Here is a 12,559-nt window from a genome sequence, read left to right as displayed (position 1 = left end):
TGTTAATTTTCATTTTACTATCTGAATTTTTTAAATTGCCAAGGTTTCCGCCTAATTTTCCAGGAGTATTAGTTGTTTTCACATGTAAAACTAAGGTACATTTTATGTCATGTATTCAATACAATGATGAAACCAAAGAGGGAATTAAGTCTTCTTTTCAGGAATTTTAATTTTTTTTAGAGATTTTGAAATTTTAGAGAAGATTTTTTTAAAAAACTGTGGCAACTTCAAAATTTAAGTAAAATTTACAGTTATATGTACGAAATTCCACTCCAAAAATGCATTATTTACTTTTTAAGCTATAATATCAATACTAAGGGAAGAGTTTCACATTATGATATATAACATCCAAACCAGGGAAGGTGTAACACTATCTGATAAATAATTTTGTTGTTTAGCAACAAAAGACAAATTAATAAAAATTAATAAAATGGAGAAATATTTGAACCCGCTGCTATCAAAAAAATCTAGAGAATGGTCGGCAAAAATGTTGAAAATTATATTTAAAAACAAGACAGACATACGGACATGGCTTAATCGACTCCGCTATCTATAAGGATCCAAAATATATATACTTTATAGTGTCGGAAAAGTATATTATAGAAATTACAAATGGAATGACAAACTTATATATACCCTTCTCACGAAGGTGAAGGGTATAAAAATAATAATAATGAAGTTTAAAAAACATTTAAATTTGTTTTAAAAACGTTTTATACATTTTGTGTTTGATTATATCTTCCACCAAGTACAAAAGTTTTAAGATCCTTTCGTGGCAAATTTTATATTGGTTCTTGATTCGAATTCATGTCCTCAAATAATGAAAGGAAGCGTAATGACATATTTTGATATATTTTTTTGGATGGATTAAATTTAGTTTAAGATAATAATTTAATATAGCACTATTTACCTAGAACTCTTTACTTTAAAATGTTAAATATTCGGCATAAATTTCAACCTTAAATAAATTTAAGATTGTAATTCAAAAGAAAATGTTACACCCCTTCAACAGCTAGTACATAGGAATTTGTTTAACTCATATTTTAAAAAAAAATACTTATCAGATTTTAACTACTTATTCACATTCATATTATTCTTTTTTTATATTTAATCTCCTAAAACTAGGTTATAAAACCACCAGGATGGCAGTGTTGCAATGGTCATGTTCTCTGTAATAATTGTCGCAGTCGTTCTGAAAAATGTCCTGTTTGCCGAGTACCGTTGGGACCACGTGGTAGATGTTTACTGTCGGATAAATTATTTACTTTGTTGGCTGATAGTTTTCCCTGTGATGGCGGTAAGTAATGGACAGAGGAAGAGATACTTTTGCGTGTGTATGTTTGTATGTAGATTAATGAGAAAGGGTGAACATTTTGTAGTCGTGTTTGTTTTTGTAAGTTACTATGAGATTAAAATTTTTAAGATGGTTTTGGTTTTGTGTGTGTATGTATGAGTGTCTTCTCTACTGTAAGTTTGTGGTGTGTGTAAATGATGTAATACATTTATTTATCTCATTAAATTAGTTTAATATTTTATGCTTTATAATGAGTTTACTTTAGTTAATGACAGGACGGCTTTTAATTTTTTTTGGGTTTTTTTTTGTTTTTGGGGTGAAGAATTTTTTTTTGTTAAATTTGAGTTTATTTAATGTTTTATATATTACGTGAATTAATCAAAATAATTAGCATACTTGGGGACATTAAAAAGGGGTTGAATAATATTTATTTTATGTATATATAACATTTTTTTGTTTTAAAATAATTTATGACTTATTAATTGTTTAGTTCAAACACTTTAAATGTAAATCAGTATAAAGTTTATAAACTAAAAATAGAATAAAACCTATTATGGAGTTAGTTCCATAATTATTTTTTTTAGGGAAGGAACATTTTAAAGTCCCCTTAATTTTGCGAAATTTAAACTTTCTTATACAAGATTGTGGAAAATTTGAAGATTTTTTAAACTCCTCATTAAAATTCTCTACATTATAAAAGATTGTCTTAAATTGCCTAATTTCGCCTTAAGTATCTTTAACTTAAACTTAAATATAATTTAATTTGTTTAACTTTTCTATGGTTGTTGTTTGACTTCATATTGTGTGTGTGTTTTTTTTCTGTTGTTATTTTTTATGACTTAATTATGTAACATAAATTACTAAAGTTTTGCCAATGTTGTCGCTGTTATACGTGTAATTTTTCTTGTTCTTTCATAAAATATTTTTTTTCTATTTCTTTAATAACAATTGTGTGTGTGTTGCTTTTAAGATTTAGTTTTACATCCATTCGCTTTATTTTTAACTTTAGTATTTTTATATTTTACTTTTTTTTTGAGATTGTGTTATTTTTCAATCTGTGTTGTAGTCATAATCTTAAATGTTGCCAAGTTAAGATTAAATGATGTTGCGTTTTTCATTTCCAACTTCCGGTATTTGTTTAAGTGTAATGGTGAATAAAAGGGAAGGTTTACCTTGGTTCCTATGTATTTTATTATTCTGAAGGAGTTTTGATTTTTGAAAAATATTAATCAGAGCTTGTTGGTATTAAAAGTTTGCCAAATCGATAAGAAATATAAAATAAGGAAAGGTTTTTTAATGAATATATAACAAAAAGAAAAGTGCAAATATATCCACAAAATTTAAATTAATAAACCAAAAAAACTATTGCAAAAAGTTGAATTGGCATAAGAAATCCTTATCAAGGATATCATCCCTTTTATTTGTCTGCTCTATTGTTTAATAATACAACTTTGCTTCGCGTTCAGCAATATCATCTTCGACATCCGAGACACTTATAGAGTAGAACAACGACATCATTACAAGAGTAGGGTATATTAAGTTTGTGCTAATGTTTGTAACACTAGAGACTTTAGGTTATTTTCGATATGATGACGGCAATATTTAAGTTACCGTATAAAAAGTAATTTCGAAAATCATAAGAAAAATTCGAATAAAAATTGGTATCAATTTTGTATTTCAGATTTGTTGCCATAAAATTGTATTACAATCGGTCGATATCAAAATCCTCTTAAAAAAAATTATTCAACACAAACTACTTTAATATGCACAGATGTCCTTAGTTAGAAATTGTCCATAGTTACAACTAAAATATAAATTTGTACATGACTGTAGGACATCAGAAAATCGGTCTTGGCCAACTTTACTTTTTTTCGTTTACTTTTTGCCTATATACTTGTTACTAATAATATACTCAAAACAGTATAGAGTAAGTAAACTTAAAGAAAAAAAACACCAACACAAAAAGAGAGCAAAAGGACAATTTCTAAAATAAGTAATAATAATAAAAAATAATAAAAAAAGGGAGCAACAAAATACAACAACAGCAAACAAAACAACTAAAACAACAGTAATAAAGTTTAAATTGTGTAAACATTTGCTCCCTTTTAAGTTTTTGCTGTGTAGTTGTTTTTTTATTTTTTCTTTTCTCAACATTAGTTTTGTTTCTTAAGCTTTTTCTAAGTTATTGTTGTTGTAATCTAAGCAATATCCGTTACATTTGAAAAATGAGAAAAAACAGTAAAAAAATAGAAATATTGTAGATTGAAAAAAAAAAAAAATATTAGCTGTTTAAACTTATGTATGACGCGGTGTACAAAATAAAACTTCTTATTTCATATACAAGAAAAACTTGTGTGTATTGGTTTGTTTATGCTGTTGCATCAGTCACTTGCAGCAAGTTCTTTATTTTTTTAAGTTTGTTGGCCTGCGGAAAATGTCACACTGCCATCATTTGGTTGTATTGTATATATGTTTTTTGTTGGTTTATTTTATATTCTTCCTCATTTTTCCAACACGGTTTTGCAGGCAAGTCCTTGCACAAGTTAGAGCTTGTGTGCATGTGTCCTTTTTTGTGTTAGGTCAAACATAAAGTGTGTTGTGTTGCCTTACGAGGGTGACCACCAAAGGAATTTTAACTTGTTGATGCTCACTGAATAATGATGATTGTACACAGATCAGGCGTGGATCTACGGATGGTTGGTAAAGGAATTTTTTTTATAGTTAAGTTACAAGGAAATTTTGTTTTTGTTTTCTTAAATCACTTTTCCAATTGCTTTCTTATCAGAGTTAGTTTACCACAGAGTGACTAGTTGTATTGTTTAGTTCTAGCTTGGACTTTTTTTCTATCTTTATCATTTTTTCGCTTATTTATTTTTCTTTGATAAATCTTTTGTTTATTTACTTAATTTCTTGTAAGAAGTAAGTACAATTTCGCAGCAAATAAAATAACTAATATGTTTTTTGTTATAAAACACATTGTGTTTCTTCTATTTATTAGCAGCATTTTTTTTCTACACTTCACCAATAACTTGTAGTGAATGTGGTCATATAAACTTAACTTAAAAAATATATTTGGATAAAATTTCCACCAAGTTTAGTACATAGAGAGAAAAATAAGTATACACCACTGGTACCAAATTAACATCAAAGTGTTTATAAATTTTTAATTACATCCATTGTTAAAGTATATATGTTCATAAGTAAGATAACGCTAGTTGTCAAAATGCACACATATGTTGTCTAAATATTAACAACCGCAGTAAGTTCACTGATGACGAAAAATCAGCTGTTATATTTCATCAACGTATATTATTAAAAAACTATAAACACTTTGGTTTTAATTGAATACCAGGCGTGTTTATTTTTTCCCTCTGTGTTATCAATCTAAGTCTAAAGTTTTTTTAATTTAGAATTTCTCCACTACACTTTAATTAACCTTTATATGAAACTAAACCTTTCAAATAAAATTATTTACTAAATTATATTACAGAAGTGTGTGCAATTACTTAAATTAAATATTTTTGTTAAAAAGAATTTTAATTTTACTAAAAAATTTAACTTTCTTCCTTTTTAGTTTATTTTCTGTTTTTTTTTATATAAGTATATCTTAAAAAAATGTGTATGTATGTTTGGGTGTATGAAAAAGATTGTTTGTTCAATTCTAAGAAAACTAATTTTCTATAATGTTGTGTATTTCTCATGAAAATTTATTAACAAAATATTTTTCTTTTATGTCACTTTTCTATGCTACAACTATTTGCAACTCCAATAACAAAATAGTGCGCAGTAACAAAAGTTCACCGAAAGATAGACGGAAATGCAGTACGGAATTTCATAATCAGCCGAAAATGGCCATTGTAAAAAAGCACCATCAGCAGCAGGAAAAAGATGAACAGCAAGGAGCTAAGAAGACCAAAGATTTTCTATTAACATCCCTAAGACACCGTAGAAGAAAAATATCGAGCTCAAAAATAAACCGTGACGGTAACAATGAAGAAGGCCATGTAGGTGAAACGGAGTATGAGCAGGAAAATAAACATTCATCAATGCAAAAACAGGCTATGTATGATAGAAATATTGTTGTTGGTGGTGCCACGAGTAGTATTAAGAGAAATTGTAACAATCGGAAGTCAACACCAGATTATAATAGTGAAGATGGTAGTGGCAATATTAAAGGAGGTGTTGGTGTGACTACAACAATGACGGCAACCTTTTGCAACGATGAATTGCTTGGACAAACATCAACAATACAACAATGTCATTGTATAACGTGTTATAAGCCAGATAAAGTTGCAATTGTAAATAATGTTACAACAGCAGCAGCCACAACTGCATCTGCTTCACTAAATAAATATATATTAAGGATACCAAGTCAGGGGCAACTAGAGAACATGCCAGAGCAACAACAACGACAGCAATACGAAGAAAAATATCAAAATTATCAGTGCCCAACTGGGAAATTATGTTGCTTGACTAAGAACGTGATGCCCCATGCAACATGTACTAGAGTGACAACAACTACTGCCAACAATACACCCCACCATGTTTCAATGACTAATAACAACTTGTCAACAGCGACAACAACAGCAACAACAACAGCAACAACTAAACAAACAATAGCAACTGTTTTGAATTCAGGGAACCAACAACAGCATCAGGTTAATGTTTATAATTTCCATAAAATTCTTAAAAATGAATGGGATATTTTAGCTCATCTTACCCAAGATCATCAATTACCAGTGAACCAGTATTATGCCGAATATGGACAACGTATACAACTACGATGCCTTAGCCAACACTCTATAACCTGTCTTAATCTTAAGGGATCGGATGAGAATGATTCTAAAGTAGAAAAATTCTTTATAGCCTGCATACCTTTAGAAATGACCCCAGTCTCAAAAGTGGCCATATTTTTGTATCACATAAATCCTGTAGCCAACGTGGCCAACAGCATTACAACAATCACATCCGCCTCGACTTCCTTAGATGATGAGGTCAGCAATTTTGAAACGATTATAGAAAATCCCTTAACGGGTATTAAATGGTTTGGTCGCGCTCATCCCTTAACCACCCCTTGGTCACATATACATGAAAAACAACATTTTTTTCAGTACAACGTGTTGCAAAATCATTTGGATGTTGTCAGCGGTATGGGTGAAGCAGTCGTGAGTGGTAGTGATGCATTTGTGATTGTTGTAAAAAGAAAATTAGAAATAACAACAAAAATCTAAGTAAGAAAAACCACAAAATGAAATGGAAATCGAAAAAAATATAACAATTCAAACAATGTAATGAATGAAAACAAAAATATGTAATTCGATTATATGTATGTAGTAAAAATGAATGTTGCATGTTGCAAATACTTGCTTTTAGCAAACAAACAAAAACGAAACTAGAAAAATTGATGGCTTGTATTGCTACGTGCTTACGATTTTATAGCTCTGCACAAACTACGTTAAAACTGACTGACATCGTAACCCAAAACGGGGTACGAGATTTATATGTCTGAATGAATACATGAAAAGGTTTTAATTTAAAAAAAAACATTTTTTTGAATGTTTAAATCTTTAAGAAACTTTTAAAATAATCGAATTTATTTAAAGTTGTTTAAATCGATGTTAACGTATGTACGTAAACTTCATATGTATAGTTACACACAGAAAATAAATTTGAAACAATTTGCTTAAATTAAAATTTTCAAAATTTGCTTTGCCAAATTGTTATTGGTAATCATACAAGGAATACTTTTTTTCTAAAAATGCTGATTTAAATTTACTTAAAATTTATAAAACTATATTAATTTGTACATATGGATACGCCGAACATTCTAAATAAATATAGCTTTTAAGTTTTTGACCCAAAGTTTAACATTTTTAAGTTTCTAATGAATAATTTAAGCAAATGTTTATTTGCAATCTATTTCAAAAATATTCAAATATTTACTAAAATATTTTCCAAGCAAACAAATTTTTTTTTAACTATTAAAAGTAAATTTTATATTGTAGAATTCATTTAAAAATATTTGAATAAAATTACAAATTTCTTAATTTTTTATTTTTCAGTTTTGCACTTGTTTATTTAAATGAAAACATTACAAATCATTTAATGTTAATAATAAAATTTAATTATCGTTTTGTATAAATTTACTACAGATTACACTCTAAACGATTATTGTAGTTTATTAAATTAAAGTATTTTTTAACGAATTTATTATTTGTGTATTTATTTGCATATTAAGTCTGATTTAATAAAATTTTGTTAAAAATGTTTTTTTTAATAATTTATAATGTAGTGAGGTAAGTAATACTTTTGTGTATAATTTGTTTATTAATCTATATTTGAAATGTTAACTTTTTTAATATTTTTTTAGAAATGTAATAAAAGGTACTTTTAAACAATATTAACTTACCATAGTATTATGATATAAAGACATCTGCAATTAAAAAAAATGGAAGAATTGTTATTGCAAGTTAGAATTTATGAAACTTTCAAAAGAAAAAGAAAACTTTCAATTCAAACTATAGGTAACTGATATTAATTTTTTCAGCTTTTGATATCCATATACAAGTTCCAAAAATACAATATTATTCTTAAACCTTTAATAAAATTGCTATCAAAATAATTTAATTGATGTCTCGATTTATTGATATATATGTACATATTTATGGTAATTCAATAACATATTTATATGTATATAATATAATTAATTTCCACTTTAACAACATTTTATGTTGACAATTCATACATGTTCATGTTGGCTGACATGTCTGCGATATATTTGATGATGACGATGATCTTCATACGCAATTCATTCATCGGTCGTGTTTTTTTTTTCTGTTTAAATGTTCATCATTCAATATCTTACCAGCCGACGAATAACAATTAAAAGCCACAAATATATTTATAGGTAAAATACAGTATTGTTGGAAACCCAGGCAAATTTCCGTAGCATGATATATTATTCTACTATTTACTGTACAGTACGTCTAACAGGGCTCTGAAAAAGTTAAAACATTTATAAGATATAATGCGTTACTTACATCCAAACAGCTTCTAGTTCAGCTATAACCGGTTATAGGACACGTCATCAATATACTTTGGTAGGTTGTGCACATTTGACAGTTTATGTGATAAACTTTAAAACACATATCCCAGATTGAAGGTCTTGGTGAAGAAGAACATTAGGAAAAATATCAGATGAAATACATTGATACACGGATGGCTCAAAATCTGAGGAAAAGTGATCCTAAGGTTCTATATTGCAGACTCTTGACACATTGGTAGGTTATGCACTTAGACAGATTATATATAACAAGCTATACCCAGTGGGCTTTGCTACCCTAAAAGCTATGTATCCAAGATATTTATTCATATGGGGCAACGCCCCCATTGACAGTCCGCCAATTTATTACACAAAATATTTACATGAATGTTAAAGTTCTTCGTGCAATCGTTTAAGATTCTAATTCCAACAGTTTCCCAGTTTTGTATTTAATTCATATGGGAGGTGCCACGCCCCCTACTTCTAGTCCGCCCGCTTTTTCCTTTAAATAATCTTATTGACACTTAAGTGGTTCCGACAAAATTTGAGAACTCTATCTGTCATATTTTCTCAGATATTCTGAATTAAACATTTCTTAATATGGAAGTACCACGCCCACTATATCCATTCCGCCCATTTCTTCCAAAAATATTCTTATGGATTTCAAAGTTGACCATACAAAATTTGAGGATTCTTACTCTTTAGTTTCTGAGAAATGCGCCTTTTAATACTTATTTTAAATGTGGGCGTGGAAGGTTGCCCAAAACAAAAAGTGGGCTATAGTTCCTTCTTGATACACAGAAAGACGCGGTTTTTAATACTTATTTTAAATGTGGGAGTGGAACGTTGCCCAAAATAAAAAGTAGGCTATAGTTCCTTCCAGATACATAGGAAGACACAGTGAAAATTTCAGGAAAATCAGTCCAGCCATTTAGTCTATAAAAGATTTCGTTAAAAACACAAGAAAATTCCAAAATTTGCAGATACTTTGAGTTTTTCAAAAATATTTAACTTTATGCAATAAATCGTATGTTCCCGCGTTGCAAGTTTTGTGCTCGCTACTGTATGTTATGGTCCATTTATGTATGTTTTAAAGTTAAAATAGTTTTATATATTTATAATTGAAAATTGTTTCAACACCATCACCGACATCAGTAAGCAACCGATAAACAAACAAACAAAAAATGAATATTATTGTATTTATAACAAGGAAGAAGGTTTTATGCTGAAAAAGCATAAATTTTCTTTTAGAGACCAGAGCTGGAAAAAATTGCTCTTTATACAGAGAAACGGAACAAAAAATATATATATGTATATGATTTGCACAAAAATATACACGCATGTTTATAAAGTATTAAGCTTCATGTATGAAATAAAAAAGCATCCTTAAAAAAGGATATGTATAATAGAGTCTATAGCAGTGGAAAAAAACTGTATAAACTGCCACCATTGATTGAAAAATATGCCAAAAGCAGCATAAATAACTGACATCAGCACAACAGCAACATACGGCCAACTACATATTTACACTCCCACTAAAAATATGTATCATCAGCACCTTCCTTATTGGGAATTCCTAGTATGTAGTAATAAAAAATTTATAAAGAACCACCGGGAATCATGTTATAAACACCCACACAAACAGGTATAAAAACTGTTAAATATACAATATTTATTACAATTTTAAAAACTCTATAAAAATAGTTAGTTACTGGCTAAGGATAAGTACTTTCAGTTTTGTTATAGTTTTTGTAACAATGGAACATTGTTGGGATTCATAAAAACTCTGATATTCGGCTATTCCGAACCTTAAATGTGTTGTAAATTTAAAGTTAATTATGGAAGTTGGCCCTATGTATGTATATGGACTTGAATTTCCGAAGTTTAATGGGTACTTGATTCAGACATGGGCCGTGCTCTACAGAATTTAATATATGTAATTTTTTAGATTTTTTTTATATCATAATTTTTGAACAATTAAATTAAACTGATTTTCTGCATGAATTGTTATAGGGGGTCTAGTTACGTCGATTTTTAATGATTTATTTTTAAGCCATTACTGAGCCATAAAGTTACTTTTTGAAATCTGAAGAGATTTTTTTTAACTATAATAAACAAGTTGTTTATGACGAATTTCGTCGCTATACTTTCATTATTGATCAAAATTTGGGATTCATTAAAAATTATAACAAAGATTAGTTGAAGCTGGGCAAAATATTGAGTTTAATATGAAAAATCGTATAGAGATTTTCTTGAAAACTGTTCAGCTCACGAATGGACAACACTAAACTCAAAATATTTTGGCTAACATCATATTACATAACAGCGAATATTTTGAGGGGTAACTCAGGCACCATTTTTTGTGCATCGGTCTAATATACTTACATATGTACTTTTGTGGGTCTATGACCAGTATTTCAATGTGTTACTAATGGAATAGTAAATATGACTGTCACCTTTGTTGGTGGATAAACAAATACCATAAAATATACATTTTTGTAAATTATTTAGTGAAAAATAGTTTAAACGATTTAATAAAGATATTGAACAATCAGTTGACGAAATTTCATTAATACCTGAAATTTCACGATTTTGCAACGAAATTTGACAACAGTAGTTGAGACCCCAAATGGAATACTACTGTTTGTATTTCATTAATAGACGTAAACTCCACAAACTATTTTTAATTAAACTCTCCACATGTGCCTCCATATAAGCAGCATATTTAAAAAAAGTTAAAACTCCATAGAAAATAAATGAAAATTTATGAATTTTTTTATATATTCATATACATATGTTTGTATGAATTAAATATTTTTAAATATTGTATTAAAATATGGTTTTTATACGGGCTTAAGATCTATTTGAAGAGCAGCATGTTGGCCTATTTTTGTTTACTATTGGTAGAACAGTGTTTGTGTTAAAGTTCATACTAGAGAGTGTATTATGAAAGAATAAATATTTTTTTTCAATATTGGTCATGTTTTCTTTTTTTTTATGAAAATTGTACAAGAAATACCATTAAATAATAATGAAAATGTTGCATTTTTTAAATTATGCAAATTGATTATTTTTTCACAACGATGTTTTTTTTTAATCACATATTTATGTTAAAATTGTTGTTGTTTTAAAATTGATTCATTTTGTTTTGGTTAAATTTTTTGTACGTATTAAAAATGTGTGAGTGGATTTGTTAACATCATATTTAAAAAACATATTGAATAAATGATATTTATACTTAAAAATGCATGGACAAAAATATATATAGATATTCCAGCAGATCTTATGACATTATGTATATCATTTCCATTGTGATAAAGAAGGTTAAATAAAAAGTGTTTCTCTATAGATTATTCTCTGCTTTACATAGAGGCCCTCTATCTTATGATCTTAAAATATATAAAATTGAATACTTTCATAAATGGGTTTTTACGACTCCTTGTAAAACTGCTGGTACTATGTTTTGTGTTTATATGTGAACAAACGACAATATTTAACATACACACTCACAGATATAATTAAATATTTATAATGTCGATTTAAATTACAGTTGTGTTAAAAAATTAGTAGACTTTCTAGAATCTAGACCTAAAGAGAGAGTCAAAGTTTCTAAACAAATTGTTTCTACTAAGATATAAAGGTTTTTAAAGTTATCTCTATAGAAACTTAATGATAAACCAAAAATTAACTATAGATAAATTTATTTATATATATTAAAATTTTCAAAATTTCATTTAAATCATTTCACTGCTAGCATTTCCATAACAAAACTTCTTTGCAAATTTTGTAATTAATTTTCCTTCGCTGTAAGTAAAAATCATACAATTATGATTTTCAATAATATGAGTAATAATAAAATTAAACAGAAACTACACGGTTTTAAATAAATGTTGCATTTACCAGTGATGTATTCCTGTCAAATGGATATTAAATGTCAATTATCTTGTAATGAAAATATATTGCAATAATTTGTGTTAATTGCAAAAAAAGGAAAAAAATCATTAAAAAGGAAAATATATTCAAGTTTTATAGATACGAGTAATATATGAAATCATAAAAAAAATCTGTTGATATTTAATTAATATGATGTGATTTTATAAATATTGTATTAATGAAAATATAAAGCAAAAAGATAAATAAAAAAATATTAGGGTGTGCACTTTTTAAATGGAAAAAAGTATATGTTTATTGAAAGCACCATTGGGTTAGAACTTTAAAGACTA

At 27.8% G+C, this 12,559-nt stretch overlaps 1 protein-coding gene across 3 annotated transcripts in view; it reads left to right on the top strand.

The window, feature by feature from the left end:
• Positions 1-6,745, top strand: part of LOC111686992 — a 35,659-nt gene extending 28,914 nt beyond the window's left edge. For all 3 annotated transcript variants that reach the window (XM_046949203.1, XM_046949204.1, XM_046949205.1), the window contains exons 4-5: positions 1,126-1,297; positions 5,075-6,745. In XM_046949203.1, the coding sequence (XP_046805159.1) occupies positions 1,126-1,297; positions 5,075-6,525 (1,623 nt within the window). In that variant the 3' untranslated portion in view covers positions 6,526-6,745. The remainder of the gene's footprint in view (positions 1-1,125; positions 1,298-5,074) is intronic.
• Positions 6,746-12,559: the final 5,814 nt, after the last annotated feature.

The sequence above is a fragment of the Lucilia cuprina genome, chromosome 4, assembly GCF_022045245.1.
Source record: "Lucilia cuprina isolate Lc7/37 chromosome 4, ASM2204524v1, whole genome shotgun sequence".
NCBI lineage: Eukaryota > Metazoa > Arthropoda > Insecta > Diptera > Calliphoridae > Lucilia > Lucilia cuprina.
Note: the sequence above shows the minus strand (reverse complement) of the source record. Positions and strands in the feature narration are given on the sequence as shown.